Source organism: Phyllostomus hastatus, unplaced genomic scaffold, assembly GCF_019186645.2.
Source record: "Phyllostomus hastatus isolate PE091 unplaced genomic scaffold, TTU_PhHast_1.1 phas_scaffold_182, whole genome shotgun sequence".
Taxonomy (NCBI): Eukaryota; Metazoa; Chordata; class Mammalia; order Chiroptera; family Phyllostomidae; genus Phyllostomus; species Phyllostomus hastatus.
Window position 1 is genome coordinate 18137511 of NW_025334013.1, and position 18396 is coordinate 18155906.

Consider the following 18396-nt stretch of genomic DNA (forward strand, 5'->3'; position numbering starts at 1 on the left):
AGAAGGAGGACCAAAGAAAGAGCTCCCAGAAATCACAGAATTTAAAGGATGGTTAAAGAGGCAGCAAGTGAAAGATTGAGATGGAGTAGTCTGAGCTTTAGAAAGAGTAAGAGGTAGAAGAGGATAAAGAGGGGATAAAGGGTGAAGACTTGACTTGGGGTGGTGAACATAATACAATATACAGATGACGTATCATAGAATTGTATGCATGGAACCTATTTAATTTTATTAATCAATGTCATCCCAATAAATTCCATTTAAAAAAACAAACAGAATAAGCCCTGGTTGGTGTGGCTTAGTGGATTGAGGGCCAGCTTGTGAACCAAAGGGTCACGGGTTTGATTCCCAGTTAGGGCAAATGCCTGGGTTGCAGGTCAGGTCCCCAGTGAGGGGTGCGTGAGAGGCAACCATACATTGATGTTTCCTTCTCTTTCTCCCTCCCTTCCCCTGTCTCTAAAAATAAGTAAAATCGTTAAAAAAATAAAACAAAAAAGAATAACTAAAAGGTTATATCTTGAATAGAATTTCAAGCAGTGAAGTGGTATAATCAGTTTATTCAAACTGTGGAGAGACAGATGATGACTGCAAATGCTCGTGGCTATCTGTTGAATAAAAGTAACATGAGATTGCTTTGTTTTTAGTGTTTGAAGGTTTTAGTCGCCACTCATCAGTTAATAGCCTGCATTTGTTGTTCTATTGTTTCAACCGCTCCCTACCCATAGTCTTTCAGGCTGTCCTGTTCCATTCCAAGCCTTAAAGAGATTTAGTGAAGACCAGCTTTTATTTATTTAGTCTGGGCTGTTTTGGTAAATTAGACCATATAAAAATGTCTGAAGTACAATTAGATATGAAAAGTGGCAGTATTCTGTTTTTGATATGGTTAAAAATTGATCCAGGATGTTTGCTGTTTTTCCACAGGTCAATATTTTGAGACGGGTTAGTTAGCAACTCTAGAATCATTTAGTGTCTTACTTTGAATAGTTTAAAACCAAGAATTACTCAGATGTAAGCCATTCTGCTTACATGCCAGAAGTAAAGATTAGTCCTCTAACAGTCTTCAAACTTGAGCAGTGGAATTCCCCCTCTCCCCTACCCCACCCAAACAAAATGTTACTCAGAATCAAATGAATGGTTGACTTTATATGCTTAGCCTCCCCCCCCCCCCCCAAGATCCCCCGAGCTTCTTCCTATGCAGCATAATTTGGAACTTACTCAATGACATGTTTTTTAAAATAGAGCAGTGATAAATGCAAGTAGAGATGGGAAATCTGTTTTTGAAATTGAAGAAATGTAGAGATTCTGCAGCTTCAGCATCTCATGTAGATGTGTTGGTTTACTTAGTCTGTAGGGAGAGGGGTGAGGAAGACATACATCTTACAGGAGGTGGGGAGCCTATAGCATTGGCTTTGACTGCCCTAGTTTAAGGGACATAATGATGAGGGACTCTTAACCTATAGCTGCTCAGGAGTTTCATACAGAGGAGAAAAAGCTGCTTCTTGAATTAAGATGAACAAAAATGATCTCTTTTACCACTGAATCCTGCATGTCTTTAAATGAGCAAGGAGAAAGGCTCTTGAGTGTGGTAGTTAGCACGGATTATTTCTTCTGCCTTTCTCCACAGAAGCAGGTAATAGAGTTTAAACTTGCATGTTGCTACCACTTCTCCTGGACCAAATTCTTGTAGTTATAACAACTAGCTTAATAAGTAGTACCCTGATGGTTTTTGTCCCTTGCTGAATAAAAAGTTCTTCATTGAACTGATTTAAGTCCAGTTAGCCATAGGGAGAAGATACCAAGTTAATGAGATGATATCATAAATTAAACATTATAGGTCCGTGTGTATTGAGGTGCTAATTTTACCGTATGAGACTGAAGTGCAGAGGAAGAATAGCAAGACCAGTTTGGATGGAATCAAGATACTTTTATGGAAGACTGGGTTTAAGTTTGAGTTGGGTCCGAAAGATGGATAGGAAAAGATAGTGGAAAAATGAAGAAAATGGCTAACTCAAGTTTGAACTATTAGCTATGAAGGGGGAAGGGAAGAGGTAGGCAGTTGCTCTTTATAACTCATTTGCACTTAACTGTTGTAATATCTGGTGGTTCTTATGAGGTAATTAGTACTCTTATACATATGTCAGAGTTAAACATTTGGCTGTATCACTTGTGTAATCATTAAGCCGTTTAGAAAAGGTGGACTTACATAAGCTTTTGGCTGCGTGTGAACTTTTTTGGTAATCAGTATGGATAACACATAAAACTTCTAAAGTGCTTGCTTGTAAGTTTATTTGCACTCTAAGTTTTGTATTTCAAATTTTGTGTTTGCATTTGTTTTTCATTATAAAATACAACCAAATTATAAAACATGTAGAAAATGAAAGAAAAGTCACCCATAATTTCTCTACTCGTTTTGGCATTTTTCTTCTTTATCTACACAAGTGGTTTATACAGTTACTACATTTTGCAGGTATTTTATCCTGCTCTTTTCTCCTTTTTCGGGTATTTACACATACTTAGCCATTTTTGGACGTCTGTATATTAGGCACGTTTCTTTAATCCCTTATAATCCTGTAGAATAGTAAGATTATTTTACAGGTAGGGAACTGAGGAATAAGGACTGTGGTATGAACAGCAGTTTAGAGTTATTCAAAAAGGAATAACTTTTTCAAGACATAGGTTATAAAAGAGCTGAAATTTATTTTGCCTCAAAGCTTTTTTTGTTGTTAAACCTTGCTGAATCTTCACATTTATCATTTACAATAGTTAACAATGTTCTATTACCTACTGATGCTGGTAGCCAGTCACCTATTTGTGGATATATGAGGAGAACATAATTAATTGATCACTCAGGTTTAATCCTAGGCCCTCATCACAAGTATCAAAATGGAGTGAATTAGGTCTATTCTACCCAACCTTGTGAAAGTTGCTGTTAAGGCAGCAGGAGTAAGGAGGAACTCGAATGGTTCTGGATAATGTTATAAAATTGAGCAGGAAGGACTTTGTCTACCCTACTCTCACTTTTTTACACAAACTGCAAAGATTATCTCACTTTAGTGGCAAGGCTAGAACTGGAACCCAAACACATTCTTGGGTAATTCAGTCATTTATGCCATGTTACTTGTAGTTCCTTAAGCCTGAAAAGGGATGGGGAGGGGAACAGGGTGGAGCACTTCATAGTATATACTGCAAAAAATGGTAACAACAATTTAAAACAAACTTTGAGTCATCTGAAATGTATTTATAAAAACACTGATAACTGGGCTCTGCCCCCAGACTTACTAAACTAGAAATTTTATTTAGTAAATTCCCTAGGTATTTCTTACATGATTAGAAGTGACTGAAGAGAAGTTACTCAGTTTGTACAAGTTATCATCTGGGAGTACTTACTCTGCAGTCTTGTCCTCTTTCACCTGTCGAGTGAATGAGCGTCTTTGGAGGTGAGGCCTTGGAATCTGCATTCTGTCAGCTCTGTAGGTGATGATTCACTTGTATGTAAAGTTTGAGAACTCCTAGATCATTATGTATGTCATTAGTCATCAAATTCTTCAATAACTTTTGGTCTGGTACTTAATTGTGCTGCTGGTTTTCCATTTTTGGGTCTAGCCCTTAGCACAGACTTAACAGGGCGCAAATGCAGAATCTTCATGCTGGGAGTAGGTGGGACTTCACAGGCTATTAAAAACCATATTTGTTTAATTGTATACTGAAGTGTTTTGAGAAATTGGTTTTATTGTGAAATTAGTTTAGTTTAAATGTAGTTCTTACTGGAGAGCCAAGGAGTGATTCAGAGAATAATCAAACTTGTCAAACCATTTTATTTGGTTTGAAACTAATGTTTTCTAATTTACTTTTAGTTAAGCCAAAAAATGTTAATGCATCTTCTTTTCTTTTCAAGATTTTATTTAGCCTTGGCTCATGTGGCTCAGTGGATTGAGTGCCTGCTTGCGAACCAAGGGGTCTCTGGATCGATTCCCAGTTAGGGCACATGTGTGGGTTGCAGGCCAGGTCCCCAGTAGCAGGCGTGTGAGAGGTAACCACATATTGATGTTTCCCTCCCTCTCTTTCTCCCTCCCTTCCCATCTTTTACTTAGTTTTAGCGAGAGGAGAAGGGGGGGGAGAAAGAGAGACATTGGTGTGAGAGAAACATTGATCCATTTGCCTCCACCTGGGAACTGAACCCACCATCCAGGCACATGCCCTGACTGGAAATTGAATTAGTGACCTTTCGATTTTTGGGAAGACAGCCAATGAAGTGAGCCACACTGGTCAGGACTATGTGTATCTGTCTTATCCTTAGTTCTGTTACTAGTCAGATTATTTAAGTACTGAACATAGTGGTTTATGCAGGCTTTTTACTTCTTACTATTTTAGTGAAATGTATGTAGAAGCTCAGCTACTAATTAACAGTTTTGGAAAAGGATTGGATAGTAGGAAAGGTTATTAATTAATGCGTTTACTTCATCTTGGTGCTCCTACTTCAGTTCCCAGAACTTCATTCCAACTAACTGTTCATTTCTGCACCTAGAAAAATTCAAAAGGGGGATGAGAAGAAATTTTTATCAACTATTATAGCCCTGCTTTAAATTGAAGAACTGATGGAAAGTATTTTTGTTCCTTCACAAAATATCCTGCCTGTGGAAAGCAGAATATTATATATAACTTTGTCTTTCTGCTCTTTGACTCATTTAACTTCTGTTTATAGTATCAGAGACTATAAATATTGATTGCATAAGCCATACAAAGCAAGTAAAGCAATGAAAGTGATTTTAATGTAATCCATTTTTTTTCATATTAGCATATCTAAACATTCTCATTTTTTAGCCAGGGGTACTGAAACTTGTGTTCTTTTCTATCAAGGTTCATGAGGACATAGGAAAAACTAGTTGAGGGCCATATAAGTAAATTTAATTTGGGGATGAGGGGATTAACAGCAGATTGTAAAGCTGATAAAAATTATACCCCAAAAATAAATAGAAATATGCCTCAGTTGTGTTTTATGGCCCACTTAGTGGAGGGAGGAGGAGTGGTAGTAGAAATGAGAAAGAATATTAAGCTAAATAGGAAAAATCTATAACATAAAAAACATGTTGACTCTTTTGGCTATAAAGTTTTGGGGGAGTCAGAAATTATACATTGAATATACCAATGTTGTTGGTTTCATCCCCAGCCAGGGCACATACGAGAAGCAACCAGTGAATATATGAATAAATGGAATAACAAATTGATGTTTCTTTCTCTCAGGTCAATAAAAAAAATAAAGTCGTACATACATAAAAAAAGTTAGGTTGATCTTCAGCTGACTGAATGGGGTTGGGGGTTGGTTCCCCTAATCACCTGTGTTCAAGGGCCAGCAGCGGATATATTACAGGAAGAGATTTCAAATGTGCAGACTTCTGAGTAACATTGCCACCTTGTGGCTTTTAGGGTATTTCCTCTAGAGACAGAAGTTTTGTATTTTATAATTACAGATATAAAATGGGGAGGCGGGGTGGGTGGATAGTATAGGTATTAACCTCTAAGGACCACATATTGAGAGCTAGAGACTTCTTCCCTGTTTATAGTTTCTTATATCTTAAAATTTTTATTTAAGATTGTTTATTTAATCTCTCTACTGTTCTTTTTGAGGTCGTGGGCTGATTTCAAGATCAGGATGAGTGTCCTACTAGAAATTTTAGAATGGGGTGTGAGAGTAAAATCTTGCTCTGCTATTTCTCCCTCTTTGTTTATGCCATTACATCCTCAAGCCTTAGGAATGCACACATCTTCCCTTCTTTTTAGCATTTGGGCTGTTTTTTTGGTTAACAAATAAGACTTAGTTTTTGTATTTACTCTTGAAGATCTTATGCTTACCTCTTCACACCTATGAGTAGCCAGTCTGTGGCAGGAGCTTAACCTGGACTGGCTACTCTGCCTGTTCCTACTGCGGACCTCACTGTAGTTGCCTTGCACATGGTTCTAGGAGTACTAGTTAAAAAGTGATAGGCGGGCTCCACATGACAACACTATGGGGGAGTCCAGCTTGCCATACTATTTCCCTTGCTATGATGATGAGTCAGTAGCATCTTCATGTATAAAAGCTGGAGTGTCCAACAGACACACATTATGTTGTGCTTATGGCAGTTCTGGCTGGGACTTGGACCCATTAATGATCCAAGTTTATTTTTATGTGTCATTCTGCTCTTTTCCCTTTACTGTATATTCATCATCATTCTCATTCCCTCTCCCCTTTCCTCTACTCTCCCACATTTTTATTAAATTTTACCAAAGTATGACTGGTTGATTAGAAATGTCACACAGCTGACCTATATAGGTGAAGTCCTCTGACCGTAAATTGTCAGAGTATTTAGTAGAATTGTTCCCAGTGGTAACAGGAATTTTGTGAAAGAAAATCTGCCATAAGGTAAGTCTTTCATAGAAATCTACAAGGTTTTAATGTCCAAAAGTGGTTAAAAATAATGATCCTTGTGTTAGAACCTTCTCTGTATTCTTTTCTCATTCTAAAAGACTTGTAAGAAATCATTACCAGGTACTTTAATTATTTTGCTAAAATATCCTTGTGTTTTATGACTTCTAATGTAGGTCTGAGGAAATAACACATTTTAAGGTTTTATGAATTATTTAAGATAACTCTTTTTATGTCTTAACATTTTAATTGATTTTTAGAGAGTGAGGAAGGGATGGGATGAATCAATGTTGATTTGTTGTTTCACTTATCTGTGCATTCATTGGTTAATTTGTCCCAACTAGGGATTGAACTGTCAACCTTGGCGTATGGGGATGATGTACGAACCAGTTGAGCTACCTAGCCAGGGCCAATAACTTGTTTTTAAAGATAACTTTTTAAAAAAGATTTTATTTATTCATTTTTTTAGGGAGAAGGGAAGGGAGGGAGAGAGAGAGGGAGAGAAACATCATTGTGTGTTGCTTTCCACATGCCCCCTACTGGGGACCTGGCCTACAACCCAGGCATGTGCCCTGATTGGGAATCAAACCAGTGACCCTTTGGTTCGCAGGCCAGCACTCAATCCCCTGAGCCATGCCAGCCAAGGCTATCTGTTTCATATATCATAAGGTAACTTTTTAATACAGTCAGTTTTTGCAGAAGAATTAATTGAAAACTGTTATACCCCATTTTATTAACTTTGTTTTGAAGTAATTTTAAACAGAAATTTCAAGAATAGTGCAAAGAACTTCCATATAGTCTTCATCCAGATTTACTAAAGTAATGTTTTCCACATTTGCTTTTTGGATGTGTGTGTGTAATTTTTTTCTGAACCATCCGAGAGTAAGTTCCAGACATTATACCCTTTTCTCCTAAACATGTTGCTGTGTTTCTAAGAACATGCTACATAATAACCATAGTGCAGTTATTAAAATCAGGACATTCAGCACTGACACAATACTATTATCTAGCCAATAGATCTTGTTCATATTTTACCAGTAGACTTAATGTTTTTGATAACAGTTATTTTCATGGTCCAGGTTCCAGTACAGGATCTTTTAGTTTTTATGTCTTTTTAGTTTCTTAATTTGCAGTGGTTATACACATTACCCACATCCTGCCCTCTTTTGTTTCTGACATTGAAATTTCTGTATAGTATATGCTATTTATTTTTGTAGAATGTCCTTCAATTTGTCTAAGGTTTTCTTATTAGGTATATTCAGAATATGCTTCTCTGGCAGGGATACTATACATAAGTAACTTTTTCCTCAGTGAATCACACTAGGGAGGTTTAAGATGTGTTTACACCATTATTGGTAATACTAACTTTGATCTCTTAGTTAAGGGGTTCACCAGGTTCTTCACTGTGAAGCTATTTTTTAACAAGTAGGAAAATAGTTCGAGACTATATATATAAATGCCTCATTCCTTATCACATTTTCACCCTTTAGTTTTAGCATCCATTGCTAATTCTTACCTGTTTCATATATCACTATAATAGTTGTATACTTATCATTAAGGGTTATATAATGCTCAGATTGTCACAGATTTGGGCAGTGGGAGGCCTTTCAAGCAGGTCCTGTTGATTCCTGTTTCCAGTTTATATTTTTGAATGAAAATAAATGTTTATAAATTTAATCTAGTATTTAAAATCTTGTGAATCATGCACATTTTTTAAATGGTGCTAAATATTACTTTCAAGATAGTATGATGTGAATACTCAAGTATCTTTATAATCTCTGAGATGAATGTTATATTTATTTTTTCTAAATGAAGTTTATTCTTTTGTGTATACATCAAAACTGTACCGTAGTCCCTCATAGCTATGGTTTTATTTTTCCACAGTTTCCATTATCTGCAGTCAGCTACAGTCCAAAAATATTAAATGGAAAATTCCAGAAACAAAAATATATGTTTCAGATTGCATAACACTGTTCTGAGTAGTGTGATGAAATCTCATGCTGTTCCACTCTTTCCTGGAGGGCATATGAATCATCCCTTTGTTCAGGGTATCCATACTGTGTATGCTAATACCCAACACACATATTAGCCACTTAATAGCTGACTTGGTTATAAGATTGACTGTCACAGCATGGATGATCCCAGAGGTATTATGTATGCTAAGTGAAGTAAGTCAGTCAGAGAAAGACAAATACCATGTGATTTCACTTATATGTAGAATCTAAAGAACAAAATAAAAACAAAATTGAACAGACTGATGGTTGCCAGAGGGGAGAGGAGACTGGAAGACTTGGTGAAAATGCTAAAGGAATTAAGTACAGGTTGCTAGTTATGGAATAGTCACAGAGGAGGTACAGCATAGGGAATAACAGTATGGTGCCAGGTGTGTACTAGAAATAATTGGGGGGGGAGCACTTCGTCAAGTATATGATTATATTATCACTGTGTCATACACCTAAAACTAATACAAAATAATATTGAATGTTAACTGTAATAGAAAAATAAAGTTTTAAAAAAGATCAAGACAGTCGGCCGTCATGGTATCACAGTGCTTGCGTTCAAGTCACCCTTATTTTATTTAATAGTGGCTCGAAAGTGCAAGAACAGTGATGTTGGCAATTTGGGTATGTCAAAGAGAAGCCATAAAGTGCTTCCTTTGAGTGAAAAGTACCTATGTATAGAAGAGTATATAGTATACATAGGGTTTGAAGAGCAATTTAGTCAGCTTGCTGAATTGTACCAGTGTGATGTTTTCTTGGTGTTGAGCAAGAGATTAAGGTGGCTGATGCCATTTGTTTGTATGTAATTTGCATAATTTAAAATAAACCTCTGGCATACAAGTTTACATTAGGGCACAGGTTGCACCTGCCTTTATGGTATCATTGTGTAGTTAAGATTCAGAAATAGTTTTATGATTGTTATGTTTGAGGCAAAATGAATACAGGTAGTTGTAGACTTGGTAGCCCCTAAAGAGGAACAAATTTTTGTTTTAAAATGAGTCGATGCAGTATGTGTTATTACACAAGGCTCTTTCGAATTTCTTCCAGCTCTTCTCAATGGCTGTTATTAATCTTGCTGATCTTAAAATATAAGCATGTTTCTTAGGTAGGAACAGATTTGGCAGAGCCTGGGTTTTCTTTTTTTTATCTGTACAGTTTGGGGCATATATGTTTAATTGGTACCCCTGGGGTTATATTACATTAAAATAAGAGATAATAGGCAAACTATTTTTCCAGTTTTGTTGGAATGTAATTGACATATATAACATTGTATTAATTTAAGGTATACAACATAATGATTTTATATATATATTTATATATAATATATATTATATATGATATATATTATATATATAGGAACTAGAGTTTATTTAAAAGTTGATTGTAGCCTATTATTCATTGCTAATTTCATAAGTAGTTTGTGAGTGAGGTTAGTTGAAGACCTGTTCTTTGCTTTCAAGAAGCTTTTGATTGAGTTGGGACTAATTTTACATGAAACAAGACAATGCAATTTAATTTTCAATTGTGGATGCAGATTTGAAAGGACATTGAAAGCTTCAGGGGTTAAGAAGGTCTCAAAGAAGGGGAATATTTTGAACTTGACGTTGAAGGACAGAAGGCCAGACATTCTTGACTTGAAGAGTAATAAAAGCATAGAAACAAAATTTAATCAAGAAACACACCAGAATCTAGATTTCCTAAAGGCACAGGTAGATATTGATCATTAATAGAAGAGAGGTGAGAATGGTGTCCCTTGAAGTTATGAACAACAAAACCCAAGGTATATGAGTTTAAAATTTATGTGAGAAGCAAGGTGCTATTGAAAGTTTGAGTTTGGTCAACTCTAGAGATCTTTTTAAATTGTAATTTTTCTACTGTAAATAATATATTATCAAAACTTTGGGTGAACATATAGAAAGGGGGGAAAGCATCCAATACTGTAGTCCAGGAACATTAAAACTTTTGAGCCTCGGCCGGGAAGCTCAGTTAATTGGAGCGTTGTTCCCATGCAGCAGGGCTGCAGATTTGATCCCCTGTTGGGGCACATAAAGGAATCAACCAGTGCATGCATGGGATAGGTGGAGCAACAAGTCTATGTTTTTTTGTTTGTGTTTCTTTTTCTCTCTCTTTCCCTCCCCCTCCCCACTTCCCCACTTCCCCACTAAAAATCAACAAATTAAAAAAATTTGCTCTGGCTGGTGTGGCTCAGTGGATTGAGTGCCAGCCTACGAACCAAGGGGTCACTGATTTGATTCCCAGTCAGGGCACATGCCTGGGTTGCAGGCCAGGCTCCCAGTAGGGGGCACATGAGAGGCAACCACACATTGATTGCCACACATTGATCACGCCAAACACTGATGTTTCTCTCCCTGTCTTCCGCCCTTCCCCTCTCTCTAAATATAAATAAAATCTTAAATTTTTTTTTTGAAATCTCTTATGTGTGACTGAACCTTTTTTCCTTCTTATTGAATGGAGGTTGATTTCCAGAGAGACAGTGTGTGGGTGAGCTCTTAAATTTTATTGAATTTGAAGTTTCAAAATTTATTTAAAAAAACAATATTCCATATTGAGGTACGTTGGTGAGTTTATCCTTGTGAAGTGAGACATGAAAAAAGAGAACTCTTTCTGAATAATTTACTGTTGTTTTTTTTTTAAGACTTTGTTTACTTAGTTTTAGAGAAGGAAAGGGAGAAGAAGAAGGAGAGGAACATCAATGTGTGAGAGATAGATTGACTGGTTGCCTCTCACATGCTCCCAACTGGGGTGCTGGCCCGCAACCCAGGCCTGTGCCCCCTGACTGGGAATCGAACCGGCGATCTTCTGGTTTGAGTGCTGAAGCTGGTGCTCAATCCACTGAGCCACATCAGCCAGGGCTTTAGTGTTTTTTTTTATTTTGTATCCATGGAGCATTTTTGTTTTAGGGGAGTCATTTCACCACAAAGTCTCACTTAGCTTTGTTGACTATGACTTTTACAGAAATATTTGTAATAACACGGTGTATAAAAAGCCATATAGCCCTACGTTTGAATCTGAGGTCTTAGTGCGGTAATCTTGGTTAAGTGTCTTTTTGTGAGCTTTTGTTTTCTGACCTCTGAAGCAGGAATAACAATCTTTGTGGGGTGTTATGAATATCATTATTTAGTGCCTAGAACATGGAAGCCCATAAGTGCTAGTTGCTGGGCACTTTAGTAGGAATCATATTCAACTTTAGAACCATAATTAGCATAGCATAAAGGGAACCAGTAGCTCTACCCAAGTTAGATTGAGGAATCAAGTGTAAGTTCAGGCTTGTGCTCTTAACCAGTTAAGGCTTTTGCTGTTAAAAGGCATGTGGATTGAATCATAAATATTTTTTAAAAGATTTTATTTATTTATTTTTAGAGAGGGACGGGAGGGGGAGAGAGAGAGAGAGAGAGACATCATTGTGTGGTTGCTGGGGGTCATGGCCTGCAACCCAGGCATGTACCCTGACTGGGAATCAAACCTGCAACACTTTTTTTTTTTTTTTTTTTGAGTCATATTTTTAAAAATTTCAATACATGAATATGTGACATGGAAAGCAGTCTAGAATAGATTAATGAAAGGCTTATAAAGAATGATTCTTAATAAGAAATGATCATTTTTCCATGACTGGTATGGCTCAGTGGATTGAGTACTAGCCAGCAAATTGAAAAGTTGCAGATTCTGTTACCAGTCAGGACACATGCCTGAGTTGCAGGCTAGGTCCCCAGTTAGGGGCATGTGGGAGGCAGTGATTCGATGTTTCTCTCACACATTGATGTTTCTCTCCCTTTTTTCCCCTCTCTTTAAGAATAAATAAGTCTTAAAAAAAAAAAGAAATGAGCTATTTTAGGGGAAACTTCAGTACTGTAGTCAGTTTTCAAACTCCATTTCTTAATTGGATTTTAGTCACTCTAGGGGAAGAGGATAATTTTCTCGTATCTTGTGAACTAAGAGCCTTCTGTAAGTAGGTTCATTAATTCCCCCACAGCTCTGTGACAGATATATATCCTCACTGTACAAAAAAAAAAAAGGAAATTGAGGCTTATAAATACATCTAAGGCTCTGGGCCTAGAATGGGATGACTCTAGAACTGTTTGGTCTTTTTTATTATACTATACTTAGGTGTATTGTTTCTGTTACGCTCATATTTTGGGGGGAAGAAGTAAAAGTCAATTTTTATTGGTGGAGAATATTCTATCTAGCACAAGTTACTAAGTTTTTATTGAGTTATTCTGTGAAGTTTTAATTCTTAAGCATACTCAGATAAGTTTTAACTAACCATTTTGATTTATTTTTAACCTTTAGGAACGTCAAGGTCGTGGAAAATAAAAGGCAGTTCTGCACAGACCACAGCAACGGTTGCATCTGCATATCCTAAGAGGAAAAAAATGACCTTCAAGAGAATTAGGACTTTTTTCTTAATTTCATTGACTTCAGAGACGATTGCAGACTTGCAGTTTAAGTATTGGAATTTCACAAAAGACATAGGACTTAACTGGAAAATGAAAAAAAAAGAAAAAGAAAAAACTAAAAAAATCCCTCTAGGTAGTTTAGGTGAAAAATGTCCCTTTTATTTTGGCTTTGGTTGTGATTTCAGAGCATAATGCTTTGGTTTTTTTGTCTTTTTACTATGTTTTTCGGATTTTAAAGTCCGTAAGTGCATACAGTTTTCTCTAATTTTTAAACCCTTTCCTCCCCCCATTTTGACATTTGCACTTGGAGAACACCTGAGTTTCAAAGGTATGGGCCTCCAACCCAGAAAGTGGAAATTTGGTTTTTCCCTTCCGAATTGGAAGAACATTTTTATGAAGAATTTTTGCCTTGGAGAATTTAACAGTGTTATCCCAAGGTTGTGTCTTTAAGGGTGGTTCATTTTCTCTGACCCTTTGTTACTCAGAGTAAAATACTAGGAGTCCTAAGAAATGTTCTGTTATTGTACATTATAACTGATTAAGTCAGGATTAATTTCATTTCACAGCTAAGAACAGTGGTAAAAACTTGTTTACAGAAATGCATTTTGGAAGAGAAAAATATTGTAAAACGTGTAGTGAATGTTTCTTCAGTTTCTTGTTCAGCCAATGAGGAAAGGGCATTGCCTTTCTTTTTACCATTAATCACTTCTCAATAAACGTGAGATCCTGTTGAGCATCACTTTTAGTACCATTTATTAGTATTATTTGAGTCTGGTATATTTTATGAAAGATTTGGAGTGTAAGGAGTTTGAAGAAATGAAACGGCAACTATTTTAAGAAAGTCTGCTGAGATGAAATAGTTCAGGTTTGCTTTTGTGCCCAGGGCTAGATAACCATGACCTCTGCAAAGCAAGTTGGGCCAAAATTTATAATGCTTTGTTTCTGGGTAATTCCCAGAGAAGGTAGAGCCACTGCTGAGTCATTCAGTAAATATTTGATTGTAAGTGCTTGTTAGGTGCCAGTCACTGTGCTTACTCTGTAGACACCTGGCCAGATAATTGCATGAGAAATAGATTGAGTCCTGGTGTCAAGGATGTAAGTGTTTAATCTGAAATGTGGCTTGTTTAGACAGCATTCCGCATGGATGCAGGTCCAAGAATAAGAAATTTCAGTGGGTTTAGATCTTTGTGAACCATATAATCTTAATGATATTTGATTTACCCCTATACATTTTCTAAGAGTTGGGGCCTCTCTGCCTTAAAGATTTTTAGTCCTTATACTATCCCTGTGTTGGGGAGTTAAATGTGTGAAAACTTCTGTAATAAGAAAGGGTTCTGAAAATGGGTTTTAATACTGTTGGATAGTGTTTTGCCTTCAGATGATTTACTCACCCTAGTGTACACAGTCCAGGCTCCTAAATCAGGGGTGTGATAAAATTATGAACTGCAGGTTTGTAATTAGCATTACAGTTGACACACGAGGTTGAGAACTTTTCTCTGCTTATCTTAAGGCACAGTACAATATACTCACATAATCTCTTTTTCCAAGTTTTTTGAAATAGTTTCCCCGAAACTGGGGAGTCATTTGTGCTTTCATCAATTTGAAGATGCCCAGTCTCCAAATGAGAAATGTAACAGCATTATCAATTTTAGTTCTTATTTTTGTGGCTTTTAGAGGACTCCCATGGGCTTAATATTTCACCTTCAAAAAGGAAAATATCCTGAGAAAAACAAATACAAAAGCAATTTTACCTAGATTTCCCTACCTTGTATTCAAGTTGATTGCTTCCCAGTCTTTGTCTTCATGTCACATAGAACTAGTATGGCTTTGGGTGCAAACTGAAAGGAATTTGGAGCCCCTAACAAAGCTGCATACCCAGCTCTTCCTGAGCGTTTGGGTTGTGGGGGAGGGGGACAAGGGTGTGTGTCAGGATGTTGGATTGTGTATTTGAAAAAAAAAAACAAACCCAAAACCATACTGGCATTTTCTGTAGTGTAAAAAGTTAAGACTATGTTCACTCTTAAGAGTTTGGCCCAAAAATTGATTTGGTGAAGACTCCAAACACAGCTCTTATTGCTAACCACAATTTTTGCAGTGGAAATTGTTAACTTTTGACTATTTGTCCTCAGTGGTTTGTTCTGTTGTCATTTGTGAATGTAAAACTTTGAATAGCCATGCTTGTTTACTTTTCTTCGTGTAAGATGAGGGAAAATTGAATAATCTCACCGTATTTGATCTGTGTCAATTCAAAGAATTTTGACCTTTAATATAAACAAAATGTATTATACATTCACTGAATTTCATCTTAGTTACATTTGATTGGCTATCTTCCCAGCATGTTCCGTTTTTTGAAAATTTTCAAAATTAATTTTAAAAAATTACCGATTTTAGAGAGAAAGGAAGAGGGAAACATTAATTTGTTGTTTCACGAGTTATGCATTCATTGGTTGATTCTTGTATGTGCCCTGACCAGGGATTGAATCCGCAACCTTGACGTATTGGGATGACACTAACCAACTGAGCTACCTGGCCAGGGCTGTTTTGTAAAATCTTTCTTTGGAATAATTTTAGACTTTTGCAAAAAGAATATGTAAAGTTTCTCAACCCTTCACTCAGCTTCTTCCAAATGTTAATATTTTACATAGCCATAGTACAATTACAAAAAACAGTACTACTAACTAATCTATTTTATTTGGATTGTGCCAGTTGTCTAAGAAATTTTTTTTTTTTAAACTCAGCATCCAATCCAAGATCCCACATGCATTTAGTTGTTTCAGGCCTCTGGCCTGTGAGTTCTTTAATGGTCCCCTTTTGTGATTTTGACAGTTTTAGCAAGTACTGGCCAGTTTTTTGTTTTTTTTTTATGGAATGCTCCTTGGATTTGTCTGATATTTTTTCATTATTAGATTGAGGTTATTTTGGGGGAAGACTGCACAAAAGTCACGTGCTTTTCTCAATGCATTATATGAGGATACGTGATGTCTATGTCTCATTACTGGTGATGTTAACTTTGGTCACTTGGTTAAGGTAGTGACTGCTGGGTCTCTCCATTGTAAAGTTACTGGTTTTCCCTTTGTAAATAATGAGTAACTCATGGAGGATATACTTTAAAACTATCAATCGTTGGTCCACTATTTTGACATCTTTGGATGGTTATTACTTGGAGCAAGTGGCATTTGCCAAATGTTAGTTCACTGTCTATTATTCCTTCCATATTCATATAATTAGAATTTTGTAAGGAGAAGCTGTCCTCTCTTCCCATTTTATTCAGTTGTTGTATCAGTATGGACTCAGGGATATTTTTACTCCATGGGTCAGTGCTGTCATTTATTTTGTTGCTCAAATTGTTCAGCTTTGGCCATTGGGAGCTCCTTCAAGTTGACTCTCTTTGACTGCTCCAACATTTTTTGGAGCCCTTTTCTGGTACTACAAGATGTTCTTGGATAGTTCTGTATTTTCCCTGCTCCAGCTTCACTTCTCCAAGGAACAAAGGTTCCTTTTATTGGAAAATATTTAGGCACCATTCCTTGATTTTTCTTTAAAAGCAATTCTGTAAATTGCAAGATTACTAAAGTAGAGTTTCATTACTAATAGATGTAGGGTTATTTAGCTTAATCCAAACACCTAACTGCTTTCTTTCTTTTACAGCATTATTATATATGAATCTTCTGGAGTTATGGAGAGAGCTTTAACTTAGCATAATACTTCACCGAGAGTGAGGCCCACTGAGTGTGCTTTGGCTTGTACCATTTCATAATTCCTAGCTGTAGCCTGGTAGATAGAAACTCAAAATGTTGAAAGCCCTGGTTCCTACCCCATCAAAACTATTTTAAGGGTTCGGAGCTTTTTCTACCTGTGAGAAGGTAAATGGTCATTATGGAAGAACTATATAGCACTAGAATAGTGCCACTTATTTTGACCTTTGTTTGAAAAATGATTTATGTGAAATATGGTCTCATGAACGTAGGACCTTTCTTTCTGAAAATGAGTTAAAGTGTCCCTAGGATTCAGATTTGATAAGGTCATTTTATAGTCCTTATTCTTAGCTTTAGGAAGTACCCAATTTCTTATAAATATAACTCATTGCTAGTGATGTTTGGGCAGCTGGTGAAACTCCTTACCCCTGAGAAGCCTTTTTTTGGAACTGTAATACTTACTACAGCTGCTGGTTCTGCACATCAGAAGCTTTATAGCTTCAACTCTCCTAGGCAGATAAGCCACCTACAGCCAGATTAAGTGCACTGGAGGTCCCACAAGCCTGCAGGCCTCTGCTTCCAGATTTCCAGCACTGGTTCTGTAGCCCCCGCCTGTGGGTTGGGGATGGGATATATGGAGCATAGGGTTGCCCTTTCACTTTCCAGCACCAACTGGACAGCTGCACATGCTACCACAGCTTCAGGCTGCACCTTCGAGCTTGCTGGAGGTCAGAACTCTCCTGCTAACCTGATTCTCTCCATACCTCTGCAGCCCTGCCAGCTCTAGCTGTTGGCAGCCTGCAGGCCTGCTCTGCTTATCATCTCATTTTAGTATGCTTCTTTCCTGTCCCAATCGGACAGATAATTTCACTGAGAGAAACAGTGGGTTCAAGATGGTGTCTACCATTGCTTTTCCACCTGTACAAAAAACCTCCCTTGGGCCAAACCCCTTACCTTCACAGGTGAGCTAGGTAGGAAATGGGATTTTGCACTAATCTAGGGGGGCAAAAGTGTCATTTGTGCCATGTATGGCTTACTGGTTTCAGTCTACTTTTTGATGCTCACGTGTGTCTTGCTGAAGTTTGGAAAGCGATTACCCTGGCGCCATCTGCTGGCCATAGGCGCTGCTCGTGTGCCAAGAAAAAGTTAAGAATTGTCCTAAAAAAAAAAAAAATTACCCTTTTGGGGGAAATTGCCTGAAACTCCCAATTTTGCTGCTTTGTTCAATTTTGCATGAGAGTGTACTTATCTGTCTAGTCATTTAGCCTGCATTTTGTGAGTCCCTGTTGGTGCTGTTGGGCACTCGAAGAAAAGGAAATAAGATGCTTGTGCTTTCAGAATTCAGTTTAAGGATTACACTGTCAACCAGTTTGGAGTTGTCAGAGATACACACAAGGTGCTTATAAGAAGAGAAGAGGGGCATCTACTCAGAAGATTGCCCTCTTGATACTGGATTTTTCTCCTGGCATTTCCTTATCTTGATGGAAACCACGTGAGCCCCTAACCTTTTCCTCTCTCTTACAGCTTCGGCTCTCCTAGGCAGTTCTGCTCCATCATTAATGAGTTGTGTAATGTTGGGCAAGTCTGAGGATTGCTCTGTAACACATCTGCTTATTGGAAAGTGAAAATAAGCCCTGAAGCCACTTGTGTGACTTTTACAGGGATTTAAATTTCATTTTAACCTAGTAGTGCTTTTCTAATGAAAAGCGAAACAGTGACATAGAATATAAAATGTCTCCACTTTGGTAAAAGTTTACTATCCTTTTAAACATTTTTTAAAGACTTGCTTTATGTTATATATGTAAAATCAGTGTATATAGCATATGTATATTCCTAAATACACATTCACGTAATTTAAAACTATTTTTAAAAAATGGAATAATACC

General features: G+C 37.0%; 1 protein-coding gene across 1 annotated transcript in view; it reads left to right on the plus strand.

Moving 5' to 3' along the window:
- YTHDF2 (YTH N6-methyladenosine RNA binding protein 2) overlaps window positions 1–15493 on the plus strand; it is a 30493-nt gene extending 15000 nt beyond the window's left edge. Inside the window, exon 5 of the mRNA XM_045858486.1 lies at window positions 12709–15493. Coding sequence (XP_045714442.1) covers window positions 12709–12732 — 24 coding nt within the window. The 3' untranslated portion in view covers window positions 12733–15493. The remainder of the gene's footprint in view (window positions 1–12708) is intronic.
- The last annotated feature ends 2903 nt before the right edge of the window (window positions 15494–18396 follow it).